The sequence below is a fragment of the Cibotium barometz genome, chromosome 50 (genome assembly GCF_041138505.1).
Source record: "Cibotium barometz isolate CiBa-2024 chromosome 50, ASM4113850v1, whole genome shotgun sequence".
Lineage (NCBI taxonomy): Eukaryota > Viridiplantae > Streptophyta > Polypodiopsida > Cyatheales > Cibotiaceae > Cibotium > Cibotium barometz.
In genome coordinates, this window is record NC_141095.1 from 13,363,572 (window position 1) to 13,381,692 (window position 18,121).

The window sequence follows — 18,121 nt, forward strand, 5'->3', positions numbered from 1 at the left end:
TCCAAGGAAATCCTCTTCATGGACAATACCCTGCTATAAAGAGAAGCCAAATGCTGCCATATACCTCTGGCCAGTGTCATATGCTTGATATGATTGATTACATGTGGTGTGCAGTTGAGGAAGATGAATGAACGGACCCTGGCGTTGACACGATCCCACAACTGTGCAGCAAGGACTCCAGAACAGATTCCATCATAACCTTCCATATGCCGTAGTTATTCCCATCCAACTGACGGTCCACTGGGAATGTGGGGAGTGTGGGAATCTTCACATGTCTCTCAGCCATCTCAAGCAGATCTGCCATTGCGGGGATGTAACTGAAAAGGGTGGGTGGGTGGGAACAAAGAAGAACTTAACCTGCAAGTGGCTGTCCAGCAAATCAGCTCGCCGTCCTCTTGCTTCTCCTCTTTTCGAATAGTCCACCAATCAGCAACGCAACAGTCTCCCTCTTGCTCACACAACTCCTAAGAACTATCAAGAGCCTAGGGCTCTGATACCATGTCAGAATATGCAACGGAGATGATGACAAAATCTGGAAACACTAGAGCAAGAACAGTGTAGAAAATAAACAACACAAGAGAAGTAGAGAGATAGGCATGTAACTCTGCTCTATATATACAAGAAGATCCCGAATACAACACACTACAAGACAAGGGGATGTGGGGCCATTTTATATGGCCCCAAGAAGGCAGTCGGCCTTCGGACAGGAGCATGTCCACCACGACCAGCATAAATACCAGTCCGCCAACACTGTGTACTGTCAGCCAGCATCAAGGTGTCCACATACAGTCGGCCAGCACCAGTAAGCATACAACTGCAGTCGGCCAACAACTAAGACATCATGCAACCTCAGGCTTCCACCCAAGCCACAAAAAAATGGAAAAAAAGTGGGGAAAATACGGGGAGTGAGGAAAAATGAGAAAACACCTAAAAGGGCGGGCACACCCACAACAGAGGCCCTGGTAAATAGGTATAGACAGGAGATGACTTCTAACATGTTTCCCCCCCCCCCCCCCCCCCCCCTATATGAGATAGCCTTCTCATAGAGCGGCCAGCCAGAGAAGAAGCATCTCTTCCCCTTTGATCATTTGTCTCCCGCCCTTATATGAGGCGAGTTTGTATCTACCCCGTTGTGGTTGTACTTAGCCCTTTGTGGCTGTTTTTTCTTTAACTAATTGAAGGATCTTTTTCCCGAAAACAAAAAGAATTCCACCACCATCAGTCCACCAACTACGTCATGGCTTCTTTCATGCTTGTTTTCTCCACTCTCATTGCCTCAACCTTCTATGCTTCCTTAAGCATGTCAGAATCCGCATAGATGTTAGACATACACACATAAGCAGCAGTATTCTTCTCATCCAATTGCACTACATGTTCAAAGGCCTGCCTTCCAAGCTCCACATTGCCCCACTTTCGGCAAGCGCTCAATGCAGTAAGCCACATCACAAGATTAGGATGGAAAGGCATCTTCTTAGTCATTGTTACTGCCTTGTCTAACTGGCCTGCACGACCAAGGATGTCTACCAGGCAAGTGTGGTGTTCAAGAGCTGGAGTGATGCCATGGTCTTGGCTCATGGCCTCAAAGTACATCTGGCCCTTATCCACTAGACCTGCATGACTGCAAGCATTAAGAACACTAACCAGGGTAACCAGATTAGGATTTTGGCCCTCTCCCCTCATTCTGTCAAAGATATGAAAAACATTTTCACTCTCTCCTAGTTGGGCATATCCTGCTATTAGTGTCGTCCACGAGATTATGTCTCGAACTGGAAGCTTGTCAAACACTTCCTGTGCCTTTGCAAGCAAGCCACAATTGGCATACATATCCACCAACGCATTGCCAACAACAAGATCCCTTTCCAACAACCCCTGTCTAACAATCTCAGCATGTATTTCTCCACCCTTCCCTGCAGCTCCTAAGCTGCCACAAGCTTTCAAGATGCAGACAAACGTAACAGTATCAGCAGGTACACCCTCAAGTTGCATCTTTTCAAAACAGTTCAGTGCTTCCTCACCATGCCCATGGTTGACATATCCTGTGATGAGTGCATTCCAAGATACTCCATCTCGAATCGGAAGGCTGTTAAAAACTTCTTGTGCTTTCACAAGCAAGCCACAATTGGCATACATATCAACCAATGCATTGACAACAGCTATCTCTTTTCCCAACAATCCTCTTCTGGCAATCTCAGCATGTATTTCTTGGCCCTTGTCTGCAGCTCCTATGCTGCCACAAGCTTTCAAGCTGCAAACAAACGTGACAGCAGTAGGAGAGATGCCCTCAACTTGCATCTGTCGAAAACACTTCAATGCTTCCTGACCACGCCCATGTGTAGCATATCCTGTCATGAGTGCATTCCATGACACTGCATCTCGAACTGGAAGCTTGTAAAATACTTCCCGTGCTTTGGCAAGCAAGCCACATTTGGCATACATATCCACTAGCGCGTTGCCAACACTGAGATCTCTTTCCAACCACCCTATTCTAGCAATCTCAGCATGTAATTCTCGTCCCTTCTCTGTGGCTCCTATGCTACTACAAGCATTCAAGCTGCAAAGAAATGTGACAGCATCTGGAGTTATGCCCTCAAGTTGCATCTGATCAAAACAGTTAAGTGCTTCCTCAGCATGCCCATGTTTGACATACCCTGCTATTAGTGCATTCCACGACACAGTGTCTCGTCTAGGCAGCTCGTCAAATACTTCCCGTGTTTTTACAAGCAAACCACATTTAGCATACATATCAACCAAAGCATTGCCAATGGCAAGATCTCTTTCCAACAACCCAGATCTGGTGATCTCAGCATGTATTCTTTGGCCCTTATCTACAGCTCCTGTGCTACCACAAGCTTTCAAGCAACAGAGAAGCGTGACCGCATCTGGAGAGACACCCTCGACTTGCATCTGTTCAAAACAGTTTAGTGCTTCTTCACCATGCCCATGTTTGGCATATCCTGTGATTAGTGCTGTCCATGAGACTGCATCTCGAACTGGAAGCTTGTCAAACACTTTCTGTGCTTTTGCTAGCAAGCCACATTTCACATACATATCCACCAATGCATTGCCAAGAAAAACATCCCTTTGTAGCAACCCCTTTCTAGCAACCTCAGCATGTATTTCTTCACCCTGGTCTGTGGCTCCAATGCTGCCACAGGCTTGTAAGGTGCAAGCGAATGTGATAGCATTTGGAGAGACACCCTCCAGTTGCATCTGTTTGAAACAGTTCAGTGCTTCCTCACCACGCCCATGCTTGGCATATCCTGCAATTAGTGCATTCCCTGATACTACATTTCGAACGGGAAGCTTGTCAAACACTTCCTGTGCTTTTTCCAGCAAGCCACATTTGGCATACATATCAACCAACGCATTACCAACGCTAACATCACTTTCCAAAAACCCTTTTTTGGAAATCTCTGCATGTAATTCTTGGCCCTTGTCTGTGGCTCCTATGCTGCCGCAAGCTTTCAGGCTTGAAAGAAACGTAATGGCATCCGGAGAGACACCCTCTAGTTGCATATGTTGGAAACATTGTAGCGCTTCCTCACCATGCCTATGTTTGACATATGCTGAGATCAATGTATTCCATGCAACAGCATCTCGAACTGCCAGCTTGTCGAACACTTCCTGTGCTTCTGCAAGGAAGCCACATTTAGAATACATATCAATCAAGGTGCTGCCGATAAAAACATCTTTTTCCAAGCCCTTTTTGGCAGCGTCGGCATGTATTTGGCAGCCTCGTTCCACATCCTTTAGCTTAGCACAAGCCTTCAATAGGGCCATCAGAGTATACTCACTAGGATGTAAGGAATGATCTTGCATTTTCTGGTAGAGGGTGAGGGCAAGCTGTGACTCCCCTTGTTTCATATAACCTGTGATGAGGGAGTTCCAGGAGTATTCATTCCGGTAGACCAACCTGTCAAAGACCTGCTGGGCATCGAGCATGCTTCCAACTTCCACCAACATGGAGACGAGTAAGTTTCCGAGTGATGGATGAGCTTCCAGCCCACTTATGCGTATGTATGCATGCAAGCGCATGGCACGAGCTAAGTTTCTCTCCTTTCTGCACTTGTACAAAATCCATGCGAGGTTCTCAACAGAAAGGGGCGGCTTCCCTTCTTCCAAAGAAAGAAGCGCCTCCTCCAAGCTGCGCATCTCCAAACCGCCGCCACCGCCATCGCCACTACCGCCCCCAACGCCTCCGCCTCCGCCTCTGCCGCCCTTTCCTAGCCCTTCTTGTGCTTTGGCTACCGTGTGCATTCTAGAATTTACTGTTTGCTCGAGCATGTGTCGAGCCCAACCTGGCTTGTGACAGAAGTCCATCCATAGTGCGTCAATGCTCCAACGAAGACGAATTATCTAAAACGATTCGACCTGGTACAGAAGAGCGGCTGATCAGTAGAAGAACGCGGTGGGGCGAGGGAGAGGAAGCTCTGCTAGTCTCTCTCCCGCCGTCCATCAATATAGAGGGCGAGGGCGAGGGCGAGGGGGGCGGGGGCGGGGGCGGGGGCGGGGGCGGTTTTCCGGCAGAGGGTTACCTCCTGATTTCCTGGCAACCGGCTACTGCCTGGTTAACAACCTGGGAACGTCACGGTCCGTGGCGAGAGCCCTTTCCCAGGAGCAACCCGCAAACATCACGGTTGGGCCGGGAATGATGTTGACTACAGTGAGCATTGGGAACGTCACGGTCGGTGGCGCGGTAGTGAGAGACGGTTGGGCCGCAAACATCACGGTTGGGCCGGGAATGATGTTGACTACAGTGAGCATTGTTAAAAACGATGAGGGGGACCGAGAAGGCAAAATGTCAGATTCTATACAAATTTTTTTGCATATCTCTAAACCACTCACCACCATGACTAATCATGTGGTTAAAAGCACCTAAATCAATACACCATACATCTCCAAGATTCCATGTATCTGTAATCGTGGAGGATCCACGTATATGTAGCATCACAAAAAGCTGCTGACTTCTATCTTTGGCTTGCTCATAGAGGAACTAAGTATATGTTGCATCACAAAAAGCTGTTCACTCTTATCTTTGCCTTGCTTGCTTAAATATACATAGTTCCTTGCTTTGCAACTTCCCACTTTTAATGTCATTCTACTTTTTATAGCAGTCCTTTGCTATGTGCCCTGGTTTGCCACAATAACAACAACCAGGGCACATAGCAAAGGATTGCTTTTTATAGTAGTTGTTTGCTATGTGCCTTGGTTTACCATCTACCTCGGCCTCTTTCGCTCCCCTGCCTCTAAAGTGGCCTCTTCCACCTATTTGTGCATTAGATTCATGTTGTTACTGACTATGATTGTTATTTCCCCAAAATGGCATACACCTCGGACTCTAAATGAAGATCTGCCTCTACGTCTCCTAGTGTCCGTGTAAAGAAGGCTTGCTCATGCGTATTTTTAGAAGATGATTACTCTCTATGTTCATCTTCTCACAATGATCAAAAGGGCTATAAGGCTCTCAAAGTTTGGAGAGTTTTCTCGAGTTCAGATAGATGTCCATAACTGATGATCCTCTTTGCTAAGCCCATTTAATGTGATCAACACTACGAAGTTATTATAATGAACTGGAGCTCTAATAGAGGCAAGTGCAAGCCCTTTCACTTTCAATGTAATCACTAATACTCAACTTATTCCTATGTACATTATACATCTCTTACTTTAACTATGTCTGAACTGGAGCTCTAATAGAGGCAAGTGCAAGCCCTTTCACTTTCAATGTAATCACTAATACTCAACTTATTCCTATGTACATTATACATCTCTTATTCCTATGTACATTATACATCTCTTACTTTAACTATGTCTGAACTAATAGAGGCAAGTGCAAGCCCTTTCACTTTCAATGTAATCACTAATACTCAACTTATTCCTATGTACATTATACATCTCTTACGTTAACTATGTCTTCTTGCCTTTTGGTACTTATGCCATACAGCTTGACGACCAAGGTATCCCATGCACATCCTAAGGTGTCGTTGCACCCCCTGTATATGATCGATCATAGCCTTAAACATGCTAAAAGATAGCTAGTATCCCGCTTTATGTCATGCCTTAAAGATTGTGCATATTAAGGAGTGGCATTTTCAAGTCCTTCTCGACATACCTGAAACAAATTCCCAATATCCTTTTCCTATAAGGAAGTTTCTCATCTTGGACTTCTATTCTTGGAAGGTTATTTTTTCGAGCTCCTTGCTCACAATCTTAATAGACTATTAGACATAATTACTGCAATAACTTATTAAGCAATACTTGCGAAAACTTTTGCACTTACAGTAAACTAGTAATCTCTAACAAAGCCACATCCTACACCATACTGTAAACCTGTTATACTACCACTATATGTGAACCAATCACATGAACATACATCCTCTAACAACCTGCAAATCTTAGATTCTCTGCATAGAATTTCTCGCAACCAAATTTTTTCGAAAACTTGTAGAGTCCCAAAATGACATCGAATCCAAAATCTGAGAACATTGAGGTCGTGCGGATTACTCCTACACAATACAATGCCCCTCTACTTCAGCAATAACTACCTACAGAGATTTGCTTCCAAATCAAAGGAAACGAAATCGAGTTACCCTTACCTGTGTATCATTTCCTTTGTTTGCCTCTTGATGAGCTCTCTTCTTCGCAAATTGGCACTCTAAGAAGAATGAGGGTGAGCTTAAGCTCCTTGCAAGCAAAACACACACAAGAGTAGACAAGCACACAAGAGAGATGGATGGCTAAAATTTTTCTATTCTCTTCTCTTCTCTACAACCTTAATTGTTAACTCTTTTTCGTATACCCAAAATTCCCACCTCTAGCCTAAGTTATATTCACATTATTTATTGTATCAAAATGAGCCACAATAAACCTTGTTTATATGGGTAGAGATAGGAATTGGGCACACTAACTTAGGCAATCGTGCAAATCTCTTTTGTATATATACAACTTTTGATATAGGGAGAATTCTATCATTTCTCAAGTGCAAAGCTTTCTTCTTATCTTGAGCTCTTGTCTTCTTGCTTGTAGAGTGCATGCTTGTGTGTGTCGATGGAGTGTATTGAGTGTGCATGCTTGCTTGCTTGAGTGAGAGTGTGATTAAGCATGATTATAAAAGAGGGTGGTTTAGGGCGGCCAAAACTCCATTTCCTCAAAGTCAATGTTTATGTTTCTCATTTCCACTGACAACCCTCATCTAGTGCTTATGTTGTACGTCAAATTTTTCCTTCGTTTTGCTCAAAATTCTCTCCATTATCAATTTTCTTAAATTTTTTATATTTGATATTTTTACCACCTTTCCCAGCCATTCCTAATTTTGTACCATTTCAGTTGTGCAAAGACGATAGCGATTTCATTTTCCATTTCCATTCCATGTATTTATGCTAAAAAATAAAAATTTTACTTACAATATCCCAAAAGCATGGAAACCTTAAAAGCTTTGGTACATATAGAGCTCCATGATGATGCCACAAAAAGAACTACACAGAAGGGTGTTGCCTTTTGAAAGAATTACTTAGTTGATTATGATTAGAGTAGGTTTTTCTTCTAATCTTAACCTCTTTTATGTTTTATGTTACTTAATTTATTCAATTATTTGTCTCATAGGAGTGGCGGAATGAAGAGCATGCTCCCCCGAGTGTGATTGAGGTAAGTTCTCTCCACTTGATGGATCATGACATGATTATGAGCATTATCCTTAGATCAATTAGGGCATTAGTGTACATTAGCAATTGTTTGTATTTTTTTGCTAATATTAGCTTAATCATGGTATTAAATCTTAGTAGTAGTTATTTTTTATTAAATTGAGTTGAAAATCATGACAATGGAGTGTTGCTAAGAAACCCTATCATGTCAGACAACCCCGAAAACATTAAGATAAACCCTGAAAAACAAATATTTACAAAAAAATTGTATTCTATTCTCCGAAATTTTTGGATCATCAATCAGGATCCAAATCATCCCGATCCACATCATCGACTTTGAATCCAGATCACTTATCAGAGCCTCAAAAATGATTAATATGGGACTGGTTGTGGGTAAATGATCTTCATTGGCACACACTTGAGAATAATGGGGCCTGTCAAGGTACTTGTCAAATATTCTCTTTTGGGAGAAACTTGTAAAGATCACTACAATACCTAAAAGGGACATTGAAATCGGTGCCAGCGACCATCACATATGCACTTTTTGGATCGCCAATCTCGAATCAAGATTGCTGACCCAAACTGCATTAAATTATGATCGCCTATCTTGTTTGCTCAGTGCTCACAAGAGTCTCAATTATCAATCGGATTTCCACATCCAGATTATTTACTTACGATCGTCTACATTTCAAATCATATCGATTTCAATTGGAAGCTTCCCATTGCTAATTGTTGATATCCAAATTGCCACATTAAGATCGTTGACCCGATCTTGGGATTGTCAAAATGCACTTTTTGGTTTGCCGATCTCGAATCAAGATCGTCAGCCCAATCCGCATTAAATTGTAATCGCCTAATCTTGTTTTCTTGCCTAGAAATAAAAATCCATTAAAAAACTAAAAACCATAAAACCATTTTTAAAAAAGAACTTTGGAGCGAGTTCGGCGTTGGATCACGTGCTTATGCATTTTTGCGATTAACATCATCTCAGGCGTTGACATTAGGGAGTCATACTAGACCACAAGTAGAATTGACCTCCCTTATTACTCCAGACACTAGTTCAAAAGTAGACTAAGTGTCCTTCACAAATGGAAAAGACTAGATCAGTATTGTGGGGTATAAACCCCATACAGCTTTTACAAGTAAGAGCATCATGTATTCATGGGTGAATCATCAAGAAAGGCGGAGATAGATTAAGAAGCTCACCTTACTGGAGAGAGACAAGGCATCAATAAGATTGGGGAACAAGTTCACACTCAAACTAAAAATGAAACCTATGTGGTGCGGTGTTATGCTTATCATGAAACTACAAAGGTTCCCATCTACATTGGCCATAATGGTGTGTCACTTTTGGCTATACTAGGGTATGAATCACAAATCTCACATAACCCAAAAGTTATCATCACATTGTGCAATGGACACGAGTTTTATGTAGATGTAGAGGGAAATATGTACATCCCTATCCAAGTCCTCTAGTATCCGATCATTTGGTGTGCCAATAGGGACACGAGAACTGCATAGAGTCTGAGAGAATTCAAGAGCTCGCATGAAGCCAATTATAACTCAACCTTCAAATGGGATTGACAGATTCTTCCTGACGAGGGTTAGGATCAATGAAGGCGACATAGGCCAATACTAGGTTGCCTAAGGCAACCTCTTCATCAGCATCACCAACACACAAAGGGATGTAAAGGGAAACCACAAGTTTCCTGATGCAGTTTTAGTCAGTAGGTGCATCAAGAGTTTCCTAACACACCTCGAGTCAGCAGGATATAGAGGAAAGCATAGGTATTATCATCCCACCAGTAAAATCAAATGACATATGCAGATGAGTACAATACTACACACATCCTAAGAGTAGCCAAGGAAGTTTGAACACAACTTTGCTTGGGGTGATGAACAACAACAAAGTTTTGATCATCTTAAGGTTGCCATAGCTACCGCATCTGTGTTAGTAATAGTAGATCCTAATCAACCGTTTGTGGTTGAATCAGATGCTAGTGACCATGCAGTTGGTGTTGTTCTTCTTCAAGGAGGAAGACCAGTAGCTTTTGAGAGCAAGAAGTTGGATACAGCTCGGCGGAATTATTCTGCGTATGAGTGTGAGCTTTATGCCATCATTTATGCTCTAGGGAAGTGGAGACATTATCTCTACGATGCTAAGTTTGAGATTGTCTTTGATCATGAGAGCATCAAATGGTTGACAACTTAAATTGATTTGAAAGGTCGTAAAGGTCGGTGGGTGGAAATCCTCCAATAATTCAACTTTCAATTAAGGTATCGCAAGGCCTATACAATGTTGTGTTTGATACCTCGTCAACTCATTAAGTTTCACGGAGTTGAAAAGTGAATTTTTAGATTCACTCAAAGGCAAGTGTAAACATGATCAGTCATATGCAAAGGTGTGGAAATTTGTTAAGCGCAGGGATCCCTCCCACTCCGTCCACCATAGGCGAGTGTGCAGATGATAGTTCCACATCCAGCTCTTCTCAATCTAGAGACAAGCTTAATCGTTGGAAGCATCTTTCCATCTCAATAATGGGTACCTGTTACACAAAGGAAGAGTATGTGTACCCTCAAACTCAGACACTAGGCACCAAATACTTTATAAGTGTCATGAGATAGTCCAAGTGCAAGTCATCCTGGCGGCGTTAGGAAGACCTATGCCTTAGTGAGAAGGTAATTCTATTGGCTTGGACTTCACAGGGATGTCCAAGGATATGTTTTTCATTGTCAAACATGCCAGGTCAATAAGGCTGAGTGTCTTAAGATAGGTGGGCTGCTACAACCCTTAGAGATCCCTGATGGTAAGTGGGAAAGTATCTCTATGGATTTTATTATAGGTCTACCTACAACTAGCAAGAGGCCATGATGCCATTTGGTTGTAGTGGACAGGTTGACCAAGATGTCTCGATTTATTCCAACTAAAACCATGGTGAAAACGCTAGAGTTAGCTCGGCTTGTCATTAAGAATATCTATTGACTCTATGGGCTGCCAGAGCCAATATAGTTAGTGATAGAGATCAGAAGTTTAATAGTCAGTATGATAGAGATCAGAAGTTTAATAGTCACTTCTGGCAAGCAGTGTTCAAAAGGTTGGACACAATGATCAGTATGAGCATTGCTGTGACCACCCCCAGAGTGATGGTCAGACAGAAAGGGTCAACCAAGTACTCGAAAGGGAATATGTGAGTAAACGGCAAACGGCAATCGAATTAGAATTTGCCTATAATAGTGCGAAACATGTCGCTACGGGCTTTAGTCCTTTCATGCTTATGTGTGGCTTTCAACCTTGATCCCCAGTAGCTGCGGGGTTAGCTATTGAAAGAATTCAAAAGGTTAAAGATTTTCTGCAAGATCATAACGATATGTTGAAGATCGCTAAGGAAAATGTTACAAGCATTATGCGAACGAAGACCGCGGAGTAGTCACATTTGAAAAAGGTGACTAAGTATTCCTCAAGGTTCCCCTGAGTTCGGAAACTTTAAGGATGGGCAAAGTTCCAAAGTTGTCACCTAGGTATCGTGGACCTTTTACAATACTTAAGCATGTAGGTGAAGTTACAAGTTAACTCTGCCAGAACATTCCAAGGTTCACCCAATTTTTCATGTTAGTCATTTGCGAAAACGACTAGGCGAAGATGCCAATGTGGTGGATATAGGTGTTGCTGTAGATTTAATTGAGCCTCTTGTTTTACCACACAAGCCATAGCGCATCATCTTTGATTTTCAAGAGAAGCGAACTCATCTCACAGAATTAGACAACAGTGTCTAGTTAAGTGGAAGGATAGACCACCGGAAGAAGGTTCAACTTGGGAGGATGTTAGTACTCTCAAGACCCGATATCCTACCTTCGTTTTTTAGGACGAAAACTCTTCCAAAAGGGGGGAGTAATTTCAGGACAAGGGTAAGGCTAGGGGGAGTTGGGCGGTTTAGGAGAGTCTGGACTAGTGTGGATGGCCAAGGCTATATTTACCTAGATAGGGTCTATATCTGGCGATCGGGTGGAGAGTTCCCGTATTCTCATCTAGGAGGTTGCATGCGCTAGGTCGTGCCTCTTGAGACATGGAGATCCCACCTCCACTGTTATCTCCTCAACAACTGGCTCCGCCAAGGTTAGTCACACCTAAGTTCTATGTTCAATACCGAGATTCAAGTGGTTAGGGTAAACACCATATGGCCTAACATAGACATTTGATGCTAGATACACATCCACCTTAAAGAAAATAGCATCAGAAGCTTACAGACCAAGGGATATCAATGTACCAACTTTACATGCTAAGGCTCTCACAGAGTGGCTGACTACCCAGTGAGAGCTAACCCAAAAGTAGCTACTTCTAGTTCACCACTTTGGATAGATTGTGTACGAAGTGTGTCAGTGTGATTTCCCTCTTAAGCTAACAACTCAAAATCCCTCAATGAGTAAATTTTCACCAATAATAGGATTGGGAATAGTTAGTGTGTGTCATGTCAGCACATCTTCGAATGACAAAAAACAAATACCAGTGAACATTGTGACAAGGGACCAGGCCAAGCAATTACAAGATGAGGCAACCCTATCCACGAATTCATCTGCATCAAAAGACTCTAAAATAAAAAGAGGGAAAACAAAGATTAGGGACTGCAACAAAGGGAAGGCATAGGTTGTGCCAAATGTCCCTACAACAGAACCATTTGAGCCAAGAACTTCTCATAGTTCTAAGGTGATAAAGGAAACAAAGAAGGACCCTACAAACCTACCACGTTACTTTGAAATTGAGGATGTTCCATATTTCTCTACTCAAAGAGGAGTGAGGAGTGGGAAACCCCAACAAGCCAATCCTCATGAACTTTGGGAGAGAAATCTTAGAGAGCATCACAAGCCCATAGGGATGAGAGGCACAAACAAAATCAGGAATTGATTGATGATCTAGGACACATTGAGATCAATGAGATGATCCAAAATTTTTCTTTGAAAACATTTTTATATTTATATAAAAGTTGCAATATGTATATATAGCAGCTCGGGCTCCAGAATCACTGCCTCAGACGTAATCGTATATAAAGAAACGAAACTGTGAAGAAGTCATACCATGGTACACACGATTCATTACACAAAGAGGTACTGTAATTCTATTCCTAGGGATAAAGCGGCTAAGAAGTCTAAAAAATCGGGAAGTTCTAAAGTTCCTGGGTGAATGATCAAAGAGCTGAACATGCTGAACAAGCCCTAGTCTTATCAGAATCATGACCAAGGAAATATTTTGCCTGAGCCTCCAACGCTGACTGGTAATGACATTAATGCACCGTTCTCCATTGAACCACATATACCGACGTCGCTCAAGAGGATCAGGAAAGTAAAGACTCTCAAAATGGCGAGCGAGTCTCACTCTGCTCATTCGGGTCGTCGCAGAGTTGATGAGGTGATCAAACACAAAAGCTATCATATCCTGACTCAGAGAGGGTCTAGGAATTCCATATAGGTTTGGAGTGTCTATCTATAAACTTCCAATTCAATTTATAAAATTTCAATTTTTGAAGTTCATTCACATAGTATTAACAAGTGAAAAACATTTCTTTCCCAGATTTCTAAAAAAAAAATTTAGGCAATTTCTGCTCTGATACCAATCGTGAGATCCCTCTGCCCCCTCCGCGCACCGGACTCCTGGTAGCTGACAGCGGAAGCAGCCCCCTCATGTGCGGGGCAGGGTTTCTCACTCGGGGCCTCGCCCACGAATGTCCGGGCACGAGACTAGGCTGGTGGTCACTCCGAAAACCAAAACCAGGAAAATTTTCCATGCACGAAAAGCGGGGACGATTCCACCTTTTTGAATTTTTCTTAACGAGTTTTCTAACGAGATCAAAATCTAAACTATCCTCTACTTGAATAAACCAGATAGAAGGAAACTATCACTGATATAATTTGATCATCTGAGCAATTCAACGCTTTTTTCCTAATCAAGATTAGGCACATCCGTTGATCCACTCAATCGAGAAATTTATCAGGGCATTAACTAAGCCTAGCGTAATCCTAAGATTTTTCAGTTTGATTATTAAAACTCCATGATTCCAGCCTAACCCCATCCGGCCCATGGGTCGGCCCATGGGTTAGCCACCACCCTACCACTGGAATCGGTGGAACCAAACAAGTACTCACCCACCCATAATTGAAATGCCTTTCTTAACTTTAGCTTTAGAAAATAGATACGCACACACTCCTCTTTAAAACTTTAATATAAAAACAATCCATTGACAAACAAATTACTGGTTACACATATACTTCAAAATTTCCATTGAGTCTTTGTTTCTCACAAAACAGTATCTCTGGACTCTCCGACCAGCGAGTCAACAACGAGATCCAGTGATAGATTACAATAACATTGGTCTGTCATACAATATCTTCCTCGACATATGAATGGGTGTCCTCGGCACCGCGAGCCCGTGCATCGCCTGGTCAGAACCCTCCAGGATCCTCCTTAGGTGTCCTGGCACTTCACTCAGGGACCGCTTCATCGGCCCTCGTCCATCATGCCGGAAGCGTACCATTTTAACCATACCGAGGTTGGTCAAGACCTTGGCAGGCTTTGCCGCGCGAGCTGTCCCTCGAACACTCCCCACCAGCTGTTGCAACCGAACTTCCCTTAGATAAACATATATGCCAAATGCTCCCTCCAACATTCTGATGTAAGACAGTCTTTTAAGAAAACAGGGTTTCTATGCAAGTTTTGTTTTGATTTTTGTTTGAAAACCATGAATAATCTTAAATCCATATCCCAATACTTCTAGATCCAGGTCTGAATTCCAAACAGAATTCCTCGAATTCTGTTAACTTGATCCTCATATCAAAATCAAAAGTCTTAACTAGTTTCATATTCGGTGGGTGTTTTGAGTGCATTTTTCCTGAAAACTGATCACATCGTCATTGACGAAGGGATTAGGTCTTGGTCAATAGTTTGAATCAGAGTTTGGGTGGTCTGGAAAGGTTCTTCCTAAACTATCTTTCTTGAAAGGTACTATTTCAATTTCTCTTTTTCTAAGTTTCGTTCGATGAATATTTGCTTACAGAATACATGGATTTCTTAAAAGGAATAAAATAATCATTTATCTCGATCTCCGACTTCGATAGTTTAATTGAATTTTCTCATTACCATCTTAGTGAATATAAAATGGTAGAATTTTCTCTCACATATTATCTACCTATTCATTTTTCTACAGAAGATTAAAGAGAATCCTTATTTAATTATAGAGATTCTATATGCATCTAATTATGCATAAAATCCAATTCTGATGAAAGTCACACTTTTATCATCATTAAAAAAATCATTTATGGTGAAAATCACTCTTTCAATAAAAAATATCTTTTATGCACCCATTTATGCATAAAAACAATTTATGATGAAAATCACACTTTTAATATAAAACAAAATATCTTTTATGCACCCATTTATGCATAAAAATCATTTATGATGAAAATCACACTTTTAATATAAAAAATATCTTTTATGCATATGTTTATGCATAAAAGTCATTTATGATGAAAATCACACTTTTAATATAAAAAAATATCTTTTATGCACCCATTTATGCATAAAAATCATTTATGATGAAAATCACACTTTTAATATTAAAAAAATCCTTTTATGCACTTTTATGCATGAAAATCAATTATGATAAAAGTAACACTTTTATAATAAAAATAATAATCTTTTATGCATACTTCTATGCATGAAAATCAAATATGATAAAAGTAACACTTTTATATAAAAAATATCTTTTATGCATGAAAATCAATTATGATAAAAGTAACACTTTTATAATAAAAATAATCTTTTATGCATACTTCTATGCATGAAAATCAAATATGATAAAAGTAACTCTTTTATAATAAAAAAAATCTTTTATGCATACTTCTATGCATGAAAATTCAAATATGATAAAAGTAACTCTTTTATAATAAAAAAATAATCTTTTATGCATACTTCTATGCATGAAAATTCAAATATGATAAAAGTAACTCTTTTATAATAAAAAAATAATCTTTTATGCATGAAAATCAAATATGATAAAAGTAACACTTTTATAATAAAAAATAATAATCTTTTATGCATACTTCTATGCATAAAAATTAAATATGATAAAAGTAACATTTTTATAATAATAATAATAATAATTTATGCATACTTCTATGCATGAAAATCAAATATGATAAAAGTAACACTTTTATAATAAAAAAAATAATCTTTTATGCATACTTCTATGCATGAAAATCAAATATGATAAAAGTACCACTTTTATAATAAAAAATAATAATCTTTTATGCATACTTGTATGCATGAAAATCAAATAACACTTTTATAATTAAAAAAATAATCTTTTATGCATACTTCTATGCATGAAAATCAAATATGATAAAAGTAACACTTTTATAATAAAAAAAATAATCTTTTATGCATACTTTTATGCATAAAAATTTAAATATAATGAAAGTAATACTTTTAATAATACTAATTTTTTTTATACAAATAATCAAAATGCTTCTTCTATGCATGAAAATGACACTTTAGAATATAGAAATCATAAGGATTACTCTTTTAGAATAATGAAAGATAATACTTATTTTCAAATTTTAAAAACTTTCGCCATAACTTCCTTTGTATGGCTGACCATTTTTCAATTTTAAGTCTCTAAAATTAATTGAAAGTGCACCAAGAGTATTGGAATTATTCTAAAGTAAACATTTTTCTACTTATTTAAGACAAACATTATAAAAAACTTGACTTTAATCATTAATCATTCACCTAGGATAGAGAATGGTTGGATTTACTAGAAAAGAGAGGGGAATGCCTTTTGCAACGAGGCATAACTTTATTTGCAATGTAGAGAAGACAAAAAGCATAAAAAACCATAAAAAACCATAAAAACCATAAAATAAATGAAAAAGAGAAGAATCACCAACTTACTAATGAATCTGAGAGATTTCCTTTGGCTTGATGGTTTGAGGGTTCAACTCTTGTTTGAGACAAGAGTGTAGAAGAAGGAAGGTCAAAAACTAATGAATTATGAATACAATTTACCGTTTTTGGCACTTGGGAGATACAGGGTTACAGTGCAAAACACTATTAAGTTTCACAAAGGGGAGGGCTTCTATTTATAGGAAAAGTGAGCTTCTAACCAAGCCAACTGATTCTAGAATTTTCCAGATCAGTTTGGTCAATTTTTGACCATTTAGGTCAGTTTTGCTCACTTTTTGGATCTAGTTGAAATAGGAAAGAGGAGAGATAAAAATATCCCATTATTTGGGAGTTTAAAACTCATTCAAGCATGTGAAATAGGCGCCTCCTTCATGAGGGAAATTCTCCCATGCAGAGGTGTCAAAAATGCATCATTACTTCTAAATATCTCTCTTTTTTAACTATTAACCTTGTCCTTAGTCAACTCTTCATCTTATGTGAGCATTTACTCATTTTTGGGGGATTTTTCTTTTATTTCTTCATTTATCTCCTCCGTACATTTGGATGAATCTTATTGGTCCATAGGAGCCTTAATTTAAAATTTTGAAAAAATCTTCAGCCCCAGGATAATGCCTCTTGAACATATTATACTTAATTTCTAATGCACCTTTTGAAAATCTTTTTGAACTTCTGTTTTAAGGGAACTTATTTTAATAAGATGAGATATTTTTCTATCCAAAAATATTTAAAATCTGAATATTCTCTTTCTAGAACATTTTCTCTCTCTAGGTCAAAATTGGTAGAAACAAGATCTTTTATATTTTTGAAGAGGGATTTGATTACAGGGAAAGATGCTGGACATCTTGAGAGGCTGGGGAGGAATCTTACAGACCCGCACGAGAGTTTAACGCTACTTCTGCTGCCAGCGCCCCCTCGGAGGGGGCACCGCAGGGGGGGCGGGGGTCTCACATCCTCTTTGTCTGAATATTTGAGTCCATGGGCTCTGAAGAAGACCTTGGCCTCTGTAGCTTCCTTGGGTGTAAACTCTGTTGGGAACACCACGTGAGAGTCATCAAACTGAATGATGCCCATGTCTTGCATGACCTCCATCTGGATATGACGTCTTTGATAAAGAATCATGAGGTCAGCCACAGTATGGGGGGAGCTCATCTCGCCGAAGGGAACAATACACTGCATGTACGATCTCCCGTCCCTTGCAGTGGAGGTAGCAGAGGGCGTTTGCTATCCATTGGGATGAATATGGGTAAGGACAGAGATCATCTAGGACCGAGAGATCGATGACAACATTTAGGTCCCTGGGCATTCCGAAAGCAGAGGAGGTGCAACCAGCTCATGAGGTTTTCCTGGAGAGGGTGGGTAGAGAGGTCGAAGAAGATTTCAGGGTGGGTGAAGGAAATGAGGCCCTGGAAGAAGAATTGAGCGAGGAGGGCGATGTTGTGGAGTGGGAGCTTGGTGAGGATGTATGCGTATGTGGTGCGGGAGAGGGGTTCATTGATGAAGATGTCATGTTGTAGCAAGCTCAGGTGGACAGTCC

At 40.3% G+C, this 18,121-nt stretch overlaps 1 protein-coding gene across 1 annotated transcript; it reads right to left on the reverse strand.

The window, feature by feature from the left end:
• Positions 1–593: 593 nt before the first annotated feature.
• Positions 594–4,581, reverse strand: LOC147609822 (pentatricopeptide repeat-containing protein At3g16610-like). Its single transcript, XM_086787004.1, has one exon. The coding sequence runs from the start codon at positions 4,318–4,320 to the stop codon at positions 1,285–1,287; it is 3,036 nt and encodes a 1,011-aa protein (XP_086643130.1). The 5' UTR covers positions 4,321–4,581; the 3' UTR covers positions 594–1,284.
• Positions 4,582–18,121: the final 13,540 nt, after the last annotated feature.

What these genes read in the sequence shown, in the direction of transcription:
- LOC147609822 (XM_086787004.1), bottom strand. Translation starts at nt 4,320, where the DNA reads ATGGACTTCTGTCACAAGCCAGGTTGGGCTCGACACATGCTCGAGCAA.